General features: G+C 36.0%; 2 protein-coding genes and 1 long non-coding RNA gene across 3 annotated transcripts in view; 2 read left to right on the top strand and 1 right to left on the bottom strand.

The window, feature by feature from the left end:
• The window catches only part of LOC123530400 (fatty acid synthase-like), a 315,596-nt gene that overhangs the window by 127,724 nt on the left and 172,899 nt on the right, over positions 1-14,973 (top strand). The gene's annotated exons all lie outside the window — the stretch shown is intronic.
• Positions 7,415-13,385, bottom strand: LOC123565958 (uncharacterized). Its single transcript, XR_008366755.1, has 3 exons — positions 13,310-13,385; positions 9,218-9,295; positions 7,415-8,985 (listed from the first exon to the last, which is right to left on the bottom strand). It is a non-coding gene; the product is annotated as an uncharacterized LOC123565958 (long non-coding RNA).
• Positions 10,401-12,965, top strand: LOC123565961 (uncharacterized). Its single transcript, XM_053521632.1, has 2 exons — positions 10,401-12,138; positions 12,288-12,965. Exons 1-2 carry the CDS (start codon positions 11,679-11,681, stop codon positions 12,956-12,958), a joined length of 1,131 nt encoding a protein of 376 aa, XP_053377607.1. The 5' UTR covers positions 10,401-11,678; the 3' UTR covers positions 12,959-12,965.

The raw sequence follows: 14,973 nt of genomic DNA on the forward strand, positions 1-14,973 counted from the left end.
TCCATGCTGTTCGCTAACGGTTTATCTAATTGCAATAGGCTTTGAAAGCGAACAGCATGGATCCTTACAAGACTGCGCGGATGCGCAGGCTGGTCTGGATCCATGCTGGTCGCAAAGCCACTATGTTGGTATTCTCGCGGCATGGCTCATATCATCTTTATGGGAGTACTTTTTTGGTATAAATAGGATATCAAACTATTGCATTATTTTATAAATACCAAATCAAGCGCAAAACATTTTTATTTTCATTTATTGAAACACAGTTTCATTGCTTACGTCTAAAATTGAAAAACATGTATAAGGTATTGGATGGTTTTCAAATCTAGAAAAGGATTTTCAACGTCACTATGATGTTGCCACGCAAATCAAACCGTTACCTATTTTGACTGTCGTAAGCTGCTAATTCTTCGCAAACATACTTCAAAATTTACACATATAATTATTATATCTGAATAATGTCAAATATATTGTATTATATATTTTTGCATCGGGACTTATGGCGTTCTATTGGAGCTTTGTCTCATGCAAACTTTTTGAGTATATGAACATATTGCTCTTAAACAGTAATACCTCTTGATCTGAATCACGTGCATTTAGGTGTTTTACATATCATGCCACTCTATCATTGCGTATTACCTTGTTGGAATCCAGTTTACTTTCATTTAGATGTATAACACATAACGGGAGTTACAAGATAGGACTGGTTCAACAATAGCCAGTATGAACTTGCAAGAGGTGTTTTGTCATTGACCGTTCCAAGGCGGTGGCAGCCACAGGCACTAAAGGTCAGGACATCCCCACCACTACACAACCCACTCTCTTCCACCCCTGGTTAAGTTTAGTGAATATGTTTTAGCATTTTAACATGTTATGAGCATAGGGGACGATCATAAAACGCATTTTGTAACAATAACAGTGTGTTTTAAAAATGCATTTTTTGACCATTAATGTTCTTAAAATATGAAGTTTGCAACAGTGAAACTGGCGCTAGAAAACAATAATCGATTTAGCTTTTAAAATAAGCACCCTTTTATCAATCGACGATTCTGTAACCATTCTGTCAAATGACACCGGTCCTGACAACTGACGTTCGGGTTCCAACGCGACATCAATCGTTATCATAAATCGATCAATCTTACTTGTATGGTATACTTCCCTGCGAATTGTTCCCTGCTTTGTACTGCGCATATCGTACGCAGTACCAAACTTTGATTTTTATCATAGGATGTGATGATCCGGTATAATATCGTAAGCGTATTAATTTTTGTACCCGGTTTATGATACGCACAGTACAAAGCGGGGGTTCAAGCGGCAAGCAAGTGTTCCCAGTTTAAGTTTCTGATGAAAATTTCCATATTTTAAGAGCATTGATGGTAAAAATTCAGGGGAGGAAGAGTGTGTGGTGTGTGTGTGTGTGTGGGGGGGGGGTGTCCTGACCCCAAGTGTTTGTGTTGGTAGCTTATGTTCCTATACATTATGACCGTATGCTATCTAGCATGAAAGCTATTTATAAAGTAGTATTAAAAACTTTAATGAAATGTCATATCAAAATAGCCTAAACGATTTGTAAATCTGAGCAAATGTATTTAGGAAGAAGTATCATCATACCGCAGTTATCCTCATCAGACCCATCTACACATTGTCTTACAGCATCACAGCGTTGTTCATTAGGAATGCATTCCCCATTGTCACATTTGTATTCGGAAAATGAGCACAAATCATGATCTGGAATAGAGGAATATATAAAGTTCATGTTAAACATATAAATACATTTTAATAATGTTTCAGTCACAAAATACCGAAATAGAAATAGTAAAAACAATTTCAGTCACAAAAAGAAATGTATTTTATAAATATTAAACGGATGTGGCTGATAAAATGTGATTATTAGCCAGACTAAACCTATGTTTGCACGAGGTCGTATCCCGTGTGTCAGAAAAGGATTAAGAGTATAAAAGGTAAGGAATGACAAAAGGTAAGGAATGTCATTGCTTTGGAATAAAATGCTCATCACATACCTTCATACAAAAACGATTACTCGGTTGTTTGAATCAGTTATTTACAAAAAACATCAACGTTATTGATTTATCAAGATATCACATGGTACAATGACGTCAAATATGTCACCACTCATTCTTGCGATCAAATACCTGCTTATTGTGACGGCTTAGGGTTGTTTTGCCACTCTCCGGCAATTAGGCGTGGGGTAACGAGACTTTATCCTAGGCATTATTTTACTATTTACAGTAAGATAATTATGTAAAAATGAAAAGTAATATTCCCCCTAGCAAAAGTAAACCCCAATCACTTTGCACATTTTTGTGAATACAGTACAACCTCTCCACAGCGACCCTCTCCAAACTAAAACCTCTCTATAACGACATCATCAAAATTTCCTTAAGCTGAAATATACAGTACAACCTCTCCACAGCGGCCCTCTCTCAAACAAAAACCTCTCTATAACAACATCATCAAAATTTCCTTAAGCTGAAATATAGTATTAAATTTACCTATCAAGAACAACCTCTACATAACAGTCAATATTTGTATCTCCCAAAGGATGTTGCCCTACAGAGGTTGCACTGTATATGTTACACGATATGTTTAAGTAAGAAACATTGACAAAATGTGAGGAAATGGACAAGTTGTTATGGTCTAGCGCAAAAAAAGAAATCTATGCTTAAAATGGTGGATTGCTATACGGTCCAACTGAACACGTTAAATGATATATCTCATTGGATTTAGAATATATGCATTATTGGTTTATATTAAGCTCATCTTAGCTTGTTAGAACTTTAAACCGTATATCAGGCCCCTGTTGATTCCATATTAAGTCTTATGATGTTATTAAGTATTAACGAATTATTTCAAAAGATAGGGTTCTATTTTATGCTAACTGATGAAATACTGTGTTTTATTAGTGAGAAATAATCCATATCACTCACTGCATATCACTCACTGTAACAATTCTCACTGATATAGCTTTGCCGATCTACTTGTACAGTGTGTATAAATTTTAAATAATTTGCTTAAAAGAGAATGAAAATTGTAGTCGCACTTTGTTCTTTATAATATATTTTTCGATTCATTTTATTTTACTAAATGAGAATTTCATAACGTTATGCAGCAAGAAATAAAATAAAAAGGAACTTTATGTCGTGTGCGTCTTTCTCACGTCAAAACACGTCAGACGTCATGTTCGTTTACGCGCGTCTGTTTCCCGCGCTGAGATTAAAATTTGTTGCAAAATGCATATTTCAACGTAATTAAGCATAAAATCAAAAAATAATTTGTTTTGAGTGAATATGGAATATATCTCACTTCAAAGTGAAAAAAAAAATTCGCATTTTCACTTGCGCTACGCGCTCATGAAAATATTTGAAATTTTCTCACTTCTCAGTGAAACTTATTCCATATTCACTCAAAACAAACAAATATCCTCTTTAAACTTAATATAAATAGAACATTAATTTCTATAATTCGTTTAACTTTCTGAAATGAATAAATATTCTGCAAAGCAAATGCACTTAAATAGTTTTTGTATAATCAAGGTTAAACTGTCTTAAAGCAAAAAGCCAACAAGTCCTTCGACAAATATTGCTTGCTATGTTTATTTGAATGTTTACAAACTACTGTAAGTAGACTGATCAGAGATTTAAAAATATGTGCAAATGCTGAAACGGTTGCAATTTGAAGTGTTGTTTGGGCGTGTATATGAACCAGAAATATACCAAATTTTACTGGCTAAATAAATGCGTTTGATATGTGAAATATGCGTGCCCTATTCTGTATTGTTAGGCGCATTGCCTTCACTTATATTCACCACAGTAATATCTGAATAAACAATAATATTTGTAAACTCTCTCAACAGTAGTACATTGTACCATTGATGTAAACACTAAATGAGAAATAAAAAAAAATCAAGCAAAATACTTGCTGTAGGTAATTACCACAGTTATTGGTGTAAATAACTTCCGTAGAAATAACTGCTAATAACGCATTTGTATATACGTATAAACGTAGATGCAACTATTAAACAGTGTCAATAATTGCCAAAGGAAAGATAAAGTACTTACCGCCTAGTTACTGTAATAAACATATAGTACTTACCACGTAAACATGTAAGTACTCGCCTGTTTAAACTTACCACAGTACTCGTCCGAAGCATCAATACAGTCAGGCATAAAATCGCACACTTGACTGATGTGTATGCAGTCTCCGTCATTACAATGAAACTGATTTTTCATACAAGAGGTCTGGCCTGATTGTAGCATCTACAAGCAAGAAATAATATCTTTAAAAAAGATATTCTACATTGGAGTGGATTTAATGTATTGAGTAGTCAATCATGCCTAACCAGGGTATAATGCACCCGGTGACCCCCTATATATTCTATATAAATGATGCAATCCGGTTTGAAGTCAATTTTCAAAATCATTCAGTCGTAACTGTACCGGTGACTCTATTTGCGCCATTTTTGAGTGGGTGGTTTAAATCAGACTCTGTTATATACGGCTTAACATTTTATCCTTTATACCCAAAGATATTGTAATAATTAATGTTCATATCTCACACAGATGTACATGTCCCATAATAGTTCGACCGACTTCAGTTAATTTCTCATTGCATTAGTGTATAAAATCACAGCTATGATGAATTCACACACGAAAAAAAGTAAGACATAATTTTGTTTTATAGTTTATTTACGAAACAAACATTTTTAATACATGTACATATAACACTTAGTGTGGCATATAAAGCCCATTTTATAAAACAGCTATCTACAAAATATGATGTTATTTTACAAAATAGTTAGTATCCATAAGGATATGTGAGGTAATCCTTATCGATTACTCTTTTGTCAAACACTATTCTATAGTCCTTTGTTTCTTGTCTCGTGACAAGTGTAGTATTAGTGATATCCCGGCATATTTTCATATCTGCAACCTGGACTGTATTACCAGTGGACGACCCCCTAATCATGTCCACCACCATAGCGTAATTTATTTTGAGGGAGTTTTTAAAGTTAAGAGTGATTCCTTTTACTTTGCAGAATGATGTATAACCATTTTTATCACAATGTTTTGTTTTATATGCATAGTTTTTTGGTCCACCAGTAACAAAATTCGTGATTTTGTTTCCCGAAACATATCTGTCATATCCCCGAGATAATCTCCAAGTGGAGGTTTCCACTGCCCTGGTCTGGTTGAAAATATGATAGAATCAGTGTCACAATAAAGTGCACGTTTTCCAAGATGCTGTAGATAGCTGTAAAGTTTAAGCCGGGCCTGTGCTGTTGTATATGCAGCTATAACAACGTTTGTTCGGGAAGAAGCCTCAATAAAATCTTCATTGTATATCCAGTCCAATTGCACAGTTTCTTCATTTACAAATCGTATGTTCTTTATTTCTTGTTGATCGCTAGTCATAAAGTCAAAGAACTCCTTTGTATCTGTTACATAAGACGTCTGTGCTAGGTTTGTACGTTGGCCAAACTTGCCCCAGAAGGAGTTCAGCATCAGCTTAGCCAAGGATCGAAGGCCTGGATTTTTGTATATTCTGTTATAGTCTAAAAGTATACCTTCTTTGTCATAAAATCGTTGAATGTATAACTGCTTGTCATCTTCTGTTTTGCACCATTCAGGCCAACCACTAGCTTCCTGTTTGAGTTTTAGAAAGGTATTCACATATTCAGTGAATATACCGCCACATTTGGAGTCTTGGTCATACTGTGATATCTTATTAAAATGCCAAACTTCATAGATTTCCAGTATTTTGTAACCCTGAGACAGGGCCAGTTTGACCTCATCTGTAACCAGTACCCAGAAAGGCTCTTTCATTATCAGTATGCTGACATGGCGACTGCTGGTATTGGTCTGCACATGATCTGCATAGGCTAAAGAGCAGTTTTCCATTCGACTTTACAGGTATGACAGGTAGGTAGAGTCCACGTGGAGGTACAATTTTACACTTGATTAGACCCTCGTATTCGGTAATGTCTTTGAAATTTTCTGTGAAAATTTCGGGATGTCCTAGAGGTATTTTTCCAGTTTTGTTAACATATGGATACAACGATGTCACGTCATAGTAGTTTATTTCTTGGTCATTTGAGGCTTCTTCGTACAATTTGAATCCTTCTGTCCTTCCACCGTAAAACGCATCTCGCGGCTCAAGTGGGGACTCTATATTTACAGATCTTATAAATTCTTGCAAGCCAGGGGTATCTTGTATTTCTTTTTTAAAATCGCATTCCCACTTGGACACGTACGTATATCCTAGAGACTCTATATAGCGTTGCTTATCCAATGTTCTGGCATACAGGTCACCCATTGTCATATCATTCACAGGATTGATGGTGTAATTTGTAAAGCAGCGGTTGCAACCGTGCCAAAAGCAACCATGCATTTCTAAAACAACTTTCTCTCCTTCTTCAGTTTCGTAGTATCCGTCAACTTTGTAAGGGCCTATGACCTTCTCACCAGCATTTCGACCATGTTGTACGTGTACATTTTTTGGTATGCAAAGTAAGCCAACCATTTGTATGCTAAAACAGACTGTTTCTCTTCAGGCCTGTACCCGTGTGTTGGAATAATACCAATACTTTCGTGTTCCAGAAAGTTTCGTCTGAACACCAGATTACACGCCGATGCGATGGTCAGGCATTTTTCAAAAGGATCTATGCCAGGAACTCCATTCGTTTGTGTTATTTCCTGAAACAAATCACGAAACTTCAAACAGCATTTCCTCAGAATGTCCACGTCGGATCGGCAGTATTTTAAGAGTTCATATTGAAAATCAAACTTGTCGTTTTTGTGAATGTCATACCATGCAAGGAATTCCAGTCGGTTTTCTATTTTCATACTATCTGGGGAGTAGTACTTTATGTCTGGTAACTGTGTCAGGGTTTTGGCTTGATTTTCTTGTTGATTGAATAGATGTGGGAAATGACCCTTTGCCAGTTCTGTGATTCCAAATGCTTTGGGCATGTCCGCTAAAGCCATCGGAATGAAGTTTATTGAGTCTATGAAGCGGATCTTGCACACAGGAACTTTGATGGACATAAATTTCGTCCCATTGGTAATTACCTCAGGAAGGATGGCATTCTCATGTAAGTATTGTAGAACTGGATAGCTGTCATACCCCTTAAAGTTATGACAGATTACGGTAGCGCCAACATTTTCCTCAGAGAATAACCATTGACAAAACTGCTGAGTGGTCTGCTTTCCTTTGAAAACCAGTTCATTTTTTCCACAATGATCACACTCTGAATCGAAAGACAAGTTGCTGTCCAGGCACTGAGTGCATACCCTTTGTACGACGCATAAGTTCGGCTGATGTTCAAAAGAACCACAAGTTGCTTTTTACAGTTAACACACTTCCCGTTTGCGCCTGAAAGATATCCTTTCTCGCACTGGAGCTGTTGATCTTGTGTGCACTCAAAGTCAAAATATATATATTTTGTATCCTTTGGCTTTGTTTTATTACTTGTGGTCATAGGTTCATCCTCTTCCACTGGCTGCATAAAACACTTGTGATCTTCTTCCACGAAATCTTTGCATGTTTTACAGTATGTTTCATTACACATGTGAGGATTCTTATGCTTCCGCATATTTATTGCTTGTCCGCAATCTCTACATTTGTAATACATACTGCAAGTTGATGTTCCAGTATCATGGTTTTGCTTGTGCATTAAGAAACACGTTTCGTTGATGAAATATCTATTGCAGTCATCACAATATTCCCAGTGCGCAGAGTCGTCCTCGTGTATACGATGACAGTGAACGCAAGGATTGTTACAGGCATGTTGCTCTTTGTTACTGTAACCCTTTTTACATTGAACGCAAAAGTAACTTCTATTCAGGAAGCCTGCGACTGTCGTGATAACATCAAAGTGTTCATTGTCATAGTACAAGTAAATAGGTACGCCGTCTTCTTGTCCTTCATAGATAATGGCGTTAAAGTGTTCCTTCGACAAAACAAGGATCTTATAACTGGAAAGTACTTCTTGAAATTGTTTCACTTCTTCAATACCACAGTGTTGTAAAGGTACTCCAGCCTTGTCATGTAAGTTAAGTGCCAGTTGTTTTTGCGCATGACGCCCTTTGCGTATGTTATCCCACTGCGGGTGTTTTTCTATACGTGCTATTGCTGTCACTATGGCGCGTGCACAGCAAAGTTCATCGGTATTTCTAATTTGAATGACACTACCTTTACTTTTTAACAACCTTGATATGTCCACGTACGGTTTGCCACGAGTTCCACTTCCAGCAGGTAAATGTACATGAACGAGCTCCAGCCCGAACGTTTCATCAAGCACAAATTGTTCATATGACTGCAGCACCCCTCTATTTCTGACAAAATTCTGTTGACTGTAAGTTCAGATCTCCTCATAAATGGAAGAACGATTGGAAAGTCCAATTGCGGATTATCCATTGTAATTCTCATTTTATCGGTAGATGGTATTTTGCCAGCAATACTGTCAATGATTGACTGGAAAATTTGTTTTAAAGTTTTGATGATATTGGGAAGTTCCCGGACCTCTATATCATTTACTGATATTTTGTAATACGACGCGGTCGTACTGAACTTTTCTATTCTTTTTTCACTGATCTTATCCATCCGATAGTATTCCGTCGGATCGTCCTTTGCTGTTAATTTTTGTTTTTTATGATTGACATTGTTATCCACTCCGTCAACACGAGCCCTCTTAATGCCTCCACCACTTTGGCTTTCGTGTTGTATAAAATGCTCATCAAGAGCATCTTTTCTTGTGAATACACGAAGACAATCCGGGCAATGGTGATTATTTTCATCTGCGTGCTTTTTCATGTGTTGTTTCAAGTTATTCTTTCTGGTGAAACTTTTCTTGCAGCTTGGGCATGTAAATTTTGGCCAGTGATTCTCAGTCCGTCTGTGATGCAGTAGCTGGCTCAGTCTCGGGAAACTGGCCTCACACGCGTGACATTGGTAAGCCATGATTGTCAACTGAAAAGAAATTGAAGTGTCAATAAGTGATCTGACTATATAAACATTTAAAGTAGATGTATAATTATGCAAGAAATAGACAGTAGACAGTTTTTACCATATGCATATATAAATATCATTAAATTAAAGAACCTTCGTCAGGCGAGACTACATTAAGCCAGGCGAGACTACAAATAACCAGGCGAGACTAAAGTGTACTTGTAATAAGTTATGCTTATAAGTAAACAATTACCTTATCTTGTATTATTCTCTATGTTTCTTAAACACCTGCTTTTACTTCATTTGATTTCCGACGATGATGGCTCTCAATCTGGAAATGAATTTCATAGTATGAATACAAACATATATAAATCATTATTTTGGTCATGCGCATTCAATTTTGATTGAAGGGATTTGATTGGCTAAAAACAGTGAAAATGTCTTTTTCTAAATGATTTAATAGCAGGAGCAAGTCACATGCCATCATTCTGAAGTTAATCATCCTAGGAGCAACATGTATTCTGTAAACTGTCCCGAGTGCAATCAGTGCTTTTCAAGACGGGATGCGATGTTGAGACATAAACATTACAAACATGATGGACAAAACAATAATGATGCGCATTCTCAGATCAGTGATACGTATCTACCATCACCACCGGGATTGACTAGGACGACACCACCACCACCACCACCACCATCACCACAGAAGGGTGATATGCCATCAGTTCAATACAGTGGGATTTTTACACAAGGGGACGCTGCGACGACCACAGAAACAAAACCGGTGGTTTTACAACACCCCTTTACCATGATGATATCAGGCCCAACAGGTAATTTTAGATCCTTTGTACAAGAAATGATATTTCCAGAAATTTAAGCAGCAGCGATTTTCGCATTTACTAGATATAGAAATCATCGCATACACTATGTGAATTGAATGACCGTAAATAAACTTAACCTTGAAAATCGGATGAGTCAGTCAGCGTTGATAAACTGTCGTCTGCTTTTTTCCCCGTTACACCAACACTTCGGCTGGTAATTTTCAAATGCACGGTTACTGGTCTCAGAACGAGCTTATATATAAAATGTCTCAAGAAACCGGTTCAAATGGGATTAAGCCAGTTATTAATTAAGGTTTTCCAGTTTTTCAGTTATAGATGCTATACAAATTAGTAAAATCAGATTTTTAATTCGCAAAGCAGCAATATTAGTGTACACATTTTTATACTTATATCGTCTGAACCATTTATTATTACGGAGAGAGGTCTAAGTAACACTGCTGATTTATGAAAAAATGTATAAGAGCTAAATATAGTAACACATTATGGAAAATCCGATTTTTAAAAATAGCACGCATCTTGGTATTCCAAATACGGTAATAATCGTTATTTTATTTTCAGCGTGTGGTAAAACGACATTTGTAAAGGACCTACTGCAACATCACAATACTAGAATTCAGCCTACAGTTCACAGAATAGTGTGGCTGTACAGAAGATGGCAGCATATGTATACAGAAATTCAAAAGACAGTTAGCCCAGTGGTGGAATTCTACCAAGGCATTCCATCCGACATAAGCGAAGACGAATATTTTGACACAAAGTTAAATAATTTGCTAATTCTGGACGATATGATGTCAGAGGCTGGAAAGGACAAAAGAATCACGGATTTGTTCACAGAGGGGTCTCATCATAGATCTTTGTCTGTGATTTCCATCAATCAAAACCTATACGCTAGTAAGGATCCGACACAGAGAAGAAACTGTCATTACCTGGTAATGTTCAATAACCCGGTGGACAAACAATCTATGATCACATTAGCGAGGCAGATGTACCCTGGTAAAAGTGAATACTTTTTAAAGAAGTTTGAGAAAGCAACTAAACAACCCTATGGTTGTCTATTAGTGGATCTTAAGCCATTTACACCGGAACATGCAAGATTGAAATATGATTTAATGTGGATAGACAGAAAATCTACGAACAACGAAAGCCTTACAGAACTGACCAATCAAATAACAGAATCAGATCGAAATTGTATAAAAGGCAAGCAGCAGTCAGATTTAAATCATTTGTCAGTCGGAAGTCATACTGTGGACATCGCAGGATATAATTGTGAAATTATGGCTGAAAATACAAATGCTTGCGACGATTGTGGACTTCTGTTCGACTCTTCGCACGATGTACAGAGACATGTAAAAAGGGGATGGTGCGCAGAAAATAACGACACTACGCAATCAAAGAAAAGAAAAATGGAAGACAGCAGTGATGTCGAAATGGAAGATAACGTTGAAGAAAATCAGGCTTATCTATCCCTCTGGAAAAAAGCTATAGACTATAACGACGATAAATACGACAAATTGTATAATCAGTTTATACAGGACGGAGAAGACGAGGAGTCTGCACAGGAAATGACAGAAGATCGTATCCAGCCATATAATGAACGCACATTCTTCACAAAATACGAGTATCTGTTGGATTCGTTTATTCTGCCACTTCAAAACAGTACACTGCATCAAAAGATTTTAAAAGACATACATTCATTGACACAGAAGAATGTAAGCACTCAATCGGCTATTAAGCGTGTACTGCGAAAATACAAGCCTGACTTTAAAGAACTATTCGAGACAGAATTGTCGGACGAGGAAAATGATGACGAAAGCGAGGAGGACGAGTCTGATACTGGATAAAATACTTAATGTATAAACATTTATTTCATTTATGTTGTGGATTTTGGAGAGTGCAGACATGGCTCAATGGGAAAACTATTTAAAGAAAATCTATTTTGATCCTTCACATCCAGCGAGTTTCTCCGGACCACAAAAACTGTATCATGTGGTAAAAACGGAAGTAAAATTTAACATTGGGATGCATAGAATCAGGAAATTCCTTCAAAATCAGGAACCCTACAGCTTGCATAAACCTGTGAGAAGACGGTTTCAAAGAAACCATGTGATCAGTGCCGGAAAAGACGACCTATGGATGGCAGATTTAATGGATATGGTTAAGTTTGAAAAATGGAACAAAGGATACAAATACATACTGTTAGTTATTGATACATTCAGCAAGTATGTCTGGCTAAGACCTCTCAAACAGAAAACTGGAAATGATGTGACAGAGGCATTTAAAGACATCTTCAAAAATTCAGGCCGCATGCCAAAGAGATTGATAACTGACAAAGGTATATGTCTTATTCTTTGAAATCTTTAAAAATATACTTACTTATGTACATTACAATGTATTTACAATCATAGGTAAAATCAGCGTTTTTTCCAAACATACACTTCTATTCTCATGAATAAACTACAATTTTAAATTGTACAATTTCAGGTCAGGAGTTCAGAGCCAAATTGGTACAAGATCTGATGAAAAAATACAACGTCTTATACTCGCCAACACAGAATGAGACAAAGGCGAGCACGAGCGAATGTGCAGTACTGACAATAAAATCGAGAATAATGCGTTACTTAACCTACAAGGACAATAACACATATTTACCAATTCTTGATGGCATCGCGGAAAGCTATAATCAAACATTTCACAGAACGATTGGAATGAGACCAGCCAGTGTAAAAGACGCTAACCAGGAAGAAGTGAGATTAGCCACATATTTTGCACAAAATCCGAGGAAAGGCAAAATCAGCGCAAAACTAAAACCGTTCAAATTTAAAATTGGTGACTATGTAAGGATTACATATTTGAGAAATGCGTTTACTCGTGCGTATGATCAAACGTACAGTGGAGAAGTGTTCCGAGTGTCAAAACGTTATCACAGAGGAACTTTGCCTGTATACAGGCTGAATGATTTGCAAGATGAAGAAATTAAAGGAACATTTTATGAGAGTGAAATGCAGAATGTGAACTACGATCCAGATCACAGCTTTAAAATTAACAGAATTATAAAGACAAGAGAAAAAGGACAAAATAAGCAATATTTTGTACAATGGAAATATTATCCGAAGAAGTTCAATAGCTGGGTGAAAACTAATGACCTGCAGTGATTTTTTACATGCATATTGTATACACATATTTTGATTACTAAACAGAAGCTCTGTTGTTTAGCTTGTGTATTGTATTGTTTGTCTTGTAAATATCTTTTAAATAAATTGACATAAACTATATTCACTCTTGTTGTTTTGAATGTTTAAACCATAAATGGAAACTGGCGCGTGCCACCTGTCAAATGTGAAAGATAAAATAACCTCTTAACCCGTTTACAAAATATCCCTATTTAGTTTACCGCATTGCTGAGTGAATAAGGTCAATTATCCGTAGCAAGCATTAAACCCGACTCGATAATAAAGAATGTTTGACCATATGAAAGAAAGATTAATGTCAGTGTAATATTTTACCTTTATGTCCCTGCGGTTTATCTGAACCTTCTCTTCGCCGTCTCTTTGAAATATGACATACAATTTATACGTAAAAAAGTATTATATGTCTTTATCAAAACAAGATTTGACTGGTTAATCTTAATCAAAACATTTTTTGATTGGTTATCTACATATGCTGTTTTCCGCTTCAACTTGATTGAATCTACTTTGTAATTGTGTCAAATAAATAAATGACAAATACACCCATTTAGAAATAGGTAAATGGAAAATTCAACATGTATCTTGTTAAAATGGGATCTCATAGTTATGTTAAAGAAAGTTTAATTTGTCAAATCTCTTTTATTTACATTTTATCAAGAGTTTATTATAGATAAATCAAATTGGCGAATGCGTACAAACGTTTGTTACCGATAATGATGAGTTATGAACCGTAGACTGTTACTATATTTTAACTACGGAAAGTCCAATATTTAATACTATTATTACCTAACAATTATAGATTTAAAAAAAAAAATAACAGTAAAAGCTTGTATGCCGTATAAAGTGAAATTGCGCGTTATAGATTATGATATAAAGAAAGAATGAGTATTGATTTGAATATTAAAACGGTTTAAACGGTTATAAACTGGGAATCCAAGTTATTTAAATTTATGGATAGATTCACAACTAAATGATTTTGAAAATTGACTTCAGACCGGAATGCATCATTTATATAGAATATATAGGGGGTCACCGGGTGCATTATGCCCTGGTTAGGCATGATTGACTACTGTATTGAACCGAAGTCGTCAGAATCTCAATTAAATGCTATTCGCCATTTTTGTTTTTCAAAGTTCTGAGCAAAATCTAAAGAACACGAGTCCGCATACACACAAAAATATTTTAACCATAGGTCTATACTTCTTTCACAGAATGTATGGTCCTTTTCTTTGTTGCGGTCGAGAACTGTTCCCGTTTCGAAAAATTCGGATTTGTTTTTAAAAGGTCAATTGACATTGAAAGTTTCCCAGACCCGTAAAGTTCTTCGACGAAGAATAAATTGTAAAATATTCTCTGCCGTTTGATAAAACGATACTTCTTGATGGAAGAAAATATCTCCATCTAAAAACTATTATTTTTCAGTCCATATTGACCATCTCTTTAACACCTTAATATCTAGAACTTTGTAGGAGATAGACAGCTACGAGTAGTGTTCCACGAGTATCACATCAAAAGAAAGCTCTTTATCTGCAGGCAGCTGTGTGTTTAAAGAAACGCAAAGGGCATCAACAAAGGTTGTTACAATTACCGACGTCTGTCAAATATTGCAGATTTATACCTATTATCCTTGAAACCAACAAATCCTAAGGAGACTCTTTAACGTTTCCCTTGTAAAAGGATTCGTGCCGGACCAATATGCTTTGCACTTGATATGTTTTTCAAAGACTGATGTATATACATTTGAATTGATGATGTGTCAAAATGAAAAGCTACGTGCTTACATTTCATTGTATATGGTATGCTTATCCTGCTATTATGTAGTGTTCTGATATTTCAAAATATTTTGTATCGTTTAATCAAACTGTTTAGCGCCATCTCTTGCAAGTGATTCAAAGTACAGATAGTGAAACAACGCTGATTCAGAAGTACAGAAAATGAGTACAGAAAATGAAACAACACTCGTTCAAAGCACATAAAATGAA

This window comes from Mercenaria mercenaria, chromosome 13, assembly GCF_021730395.1.
Source record: "Mercenaria mercenaria strain notata chromosome 13, MADL_Memer_1, whole genome shotgun sequence".
Lineage (NCBI taxonomy): Eukaryota > Metazoa > Mollusca > Bivalvia > Venerida > Veneridae > Mercenaria > Mercenaria mercenaria.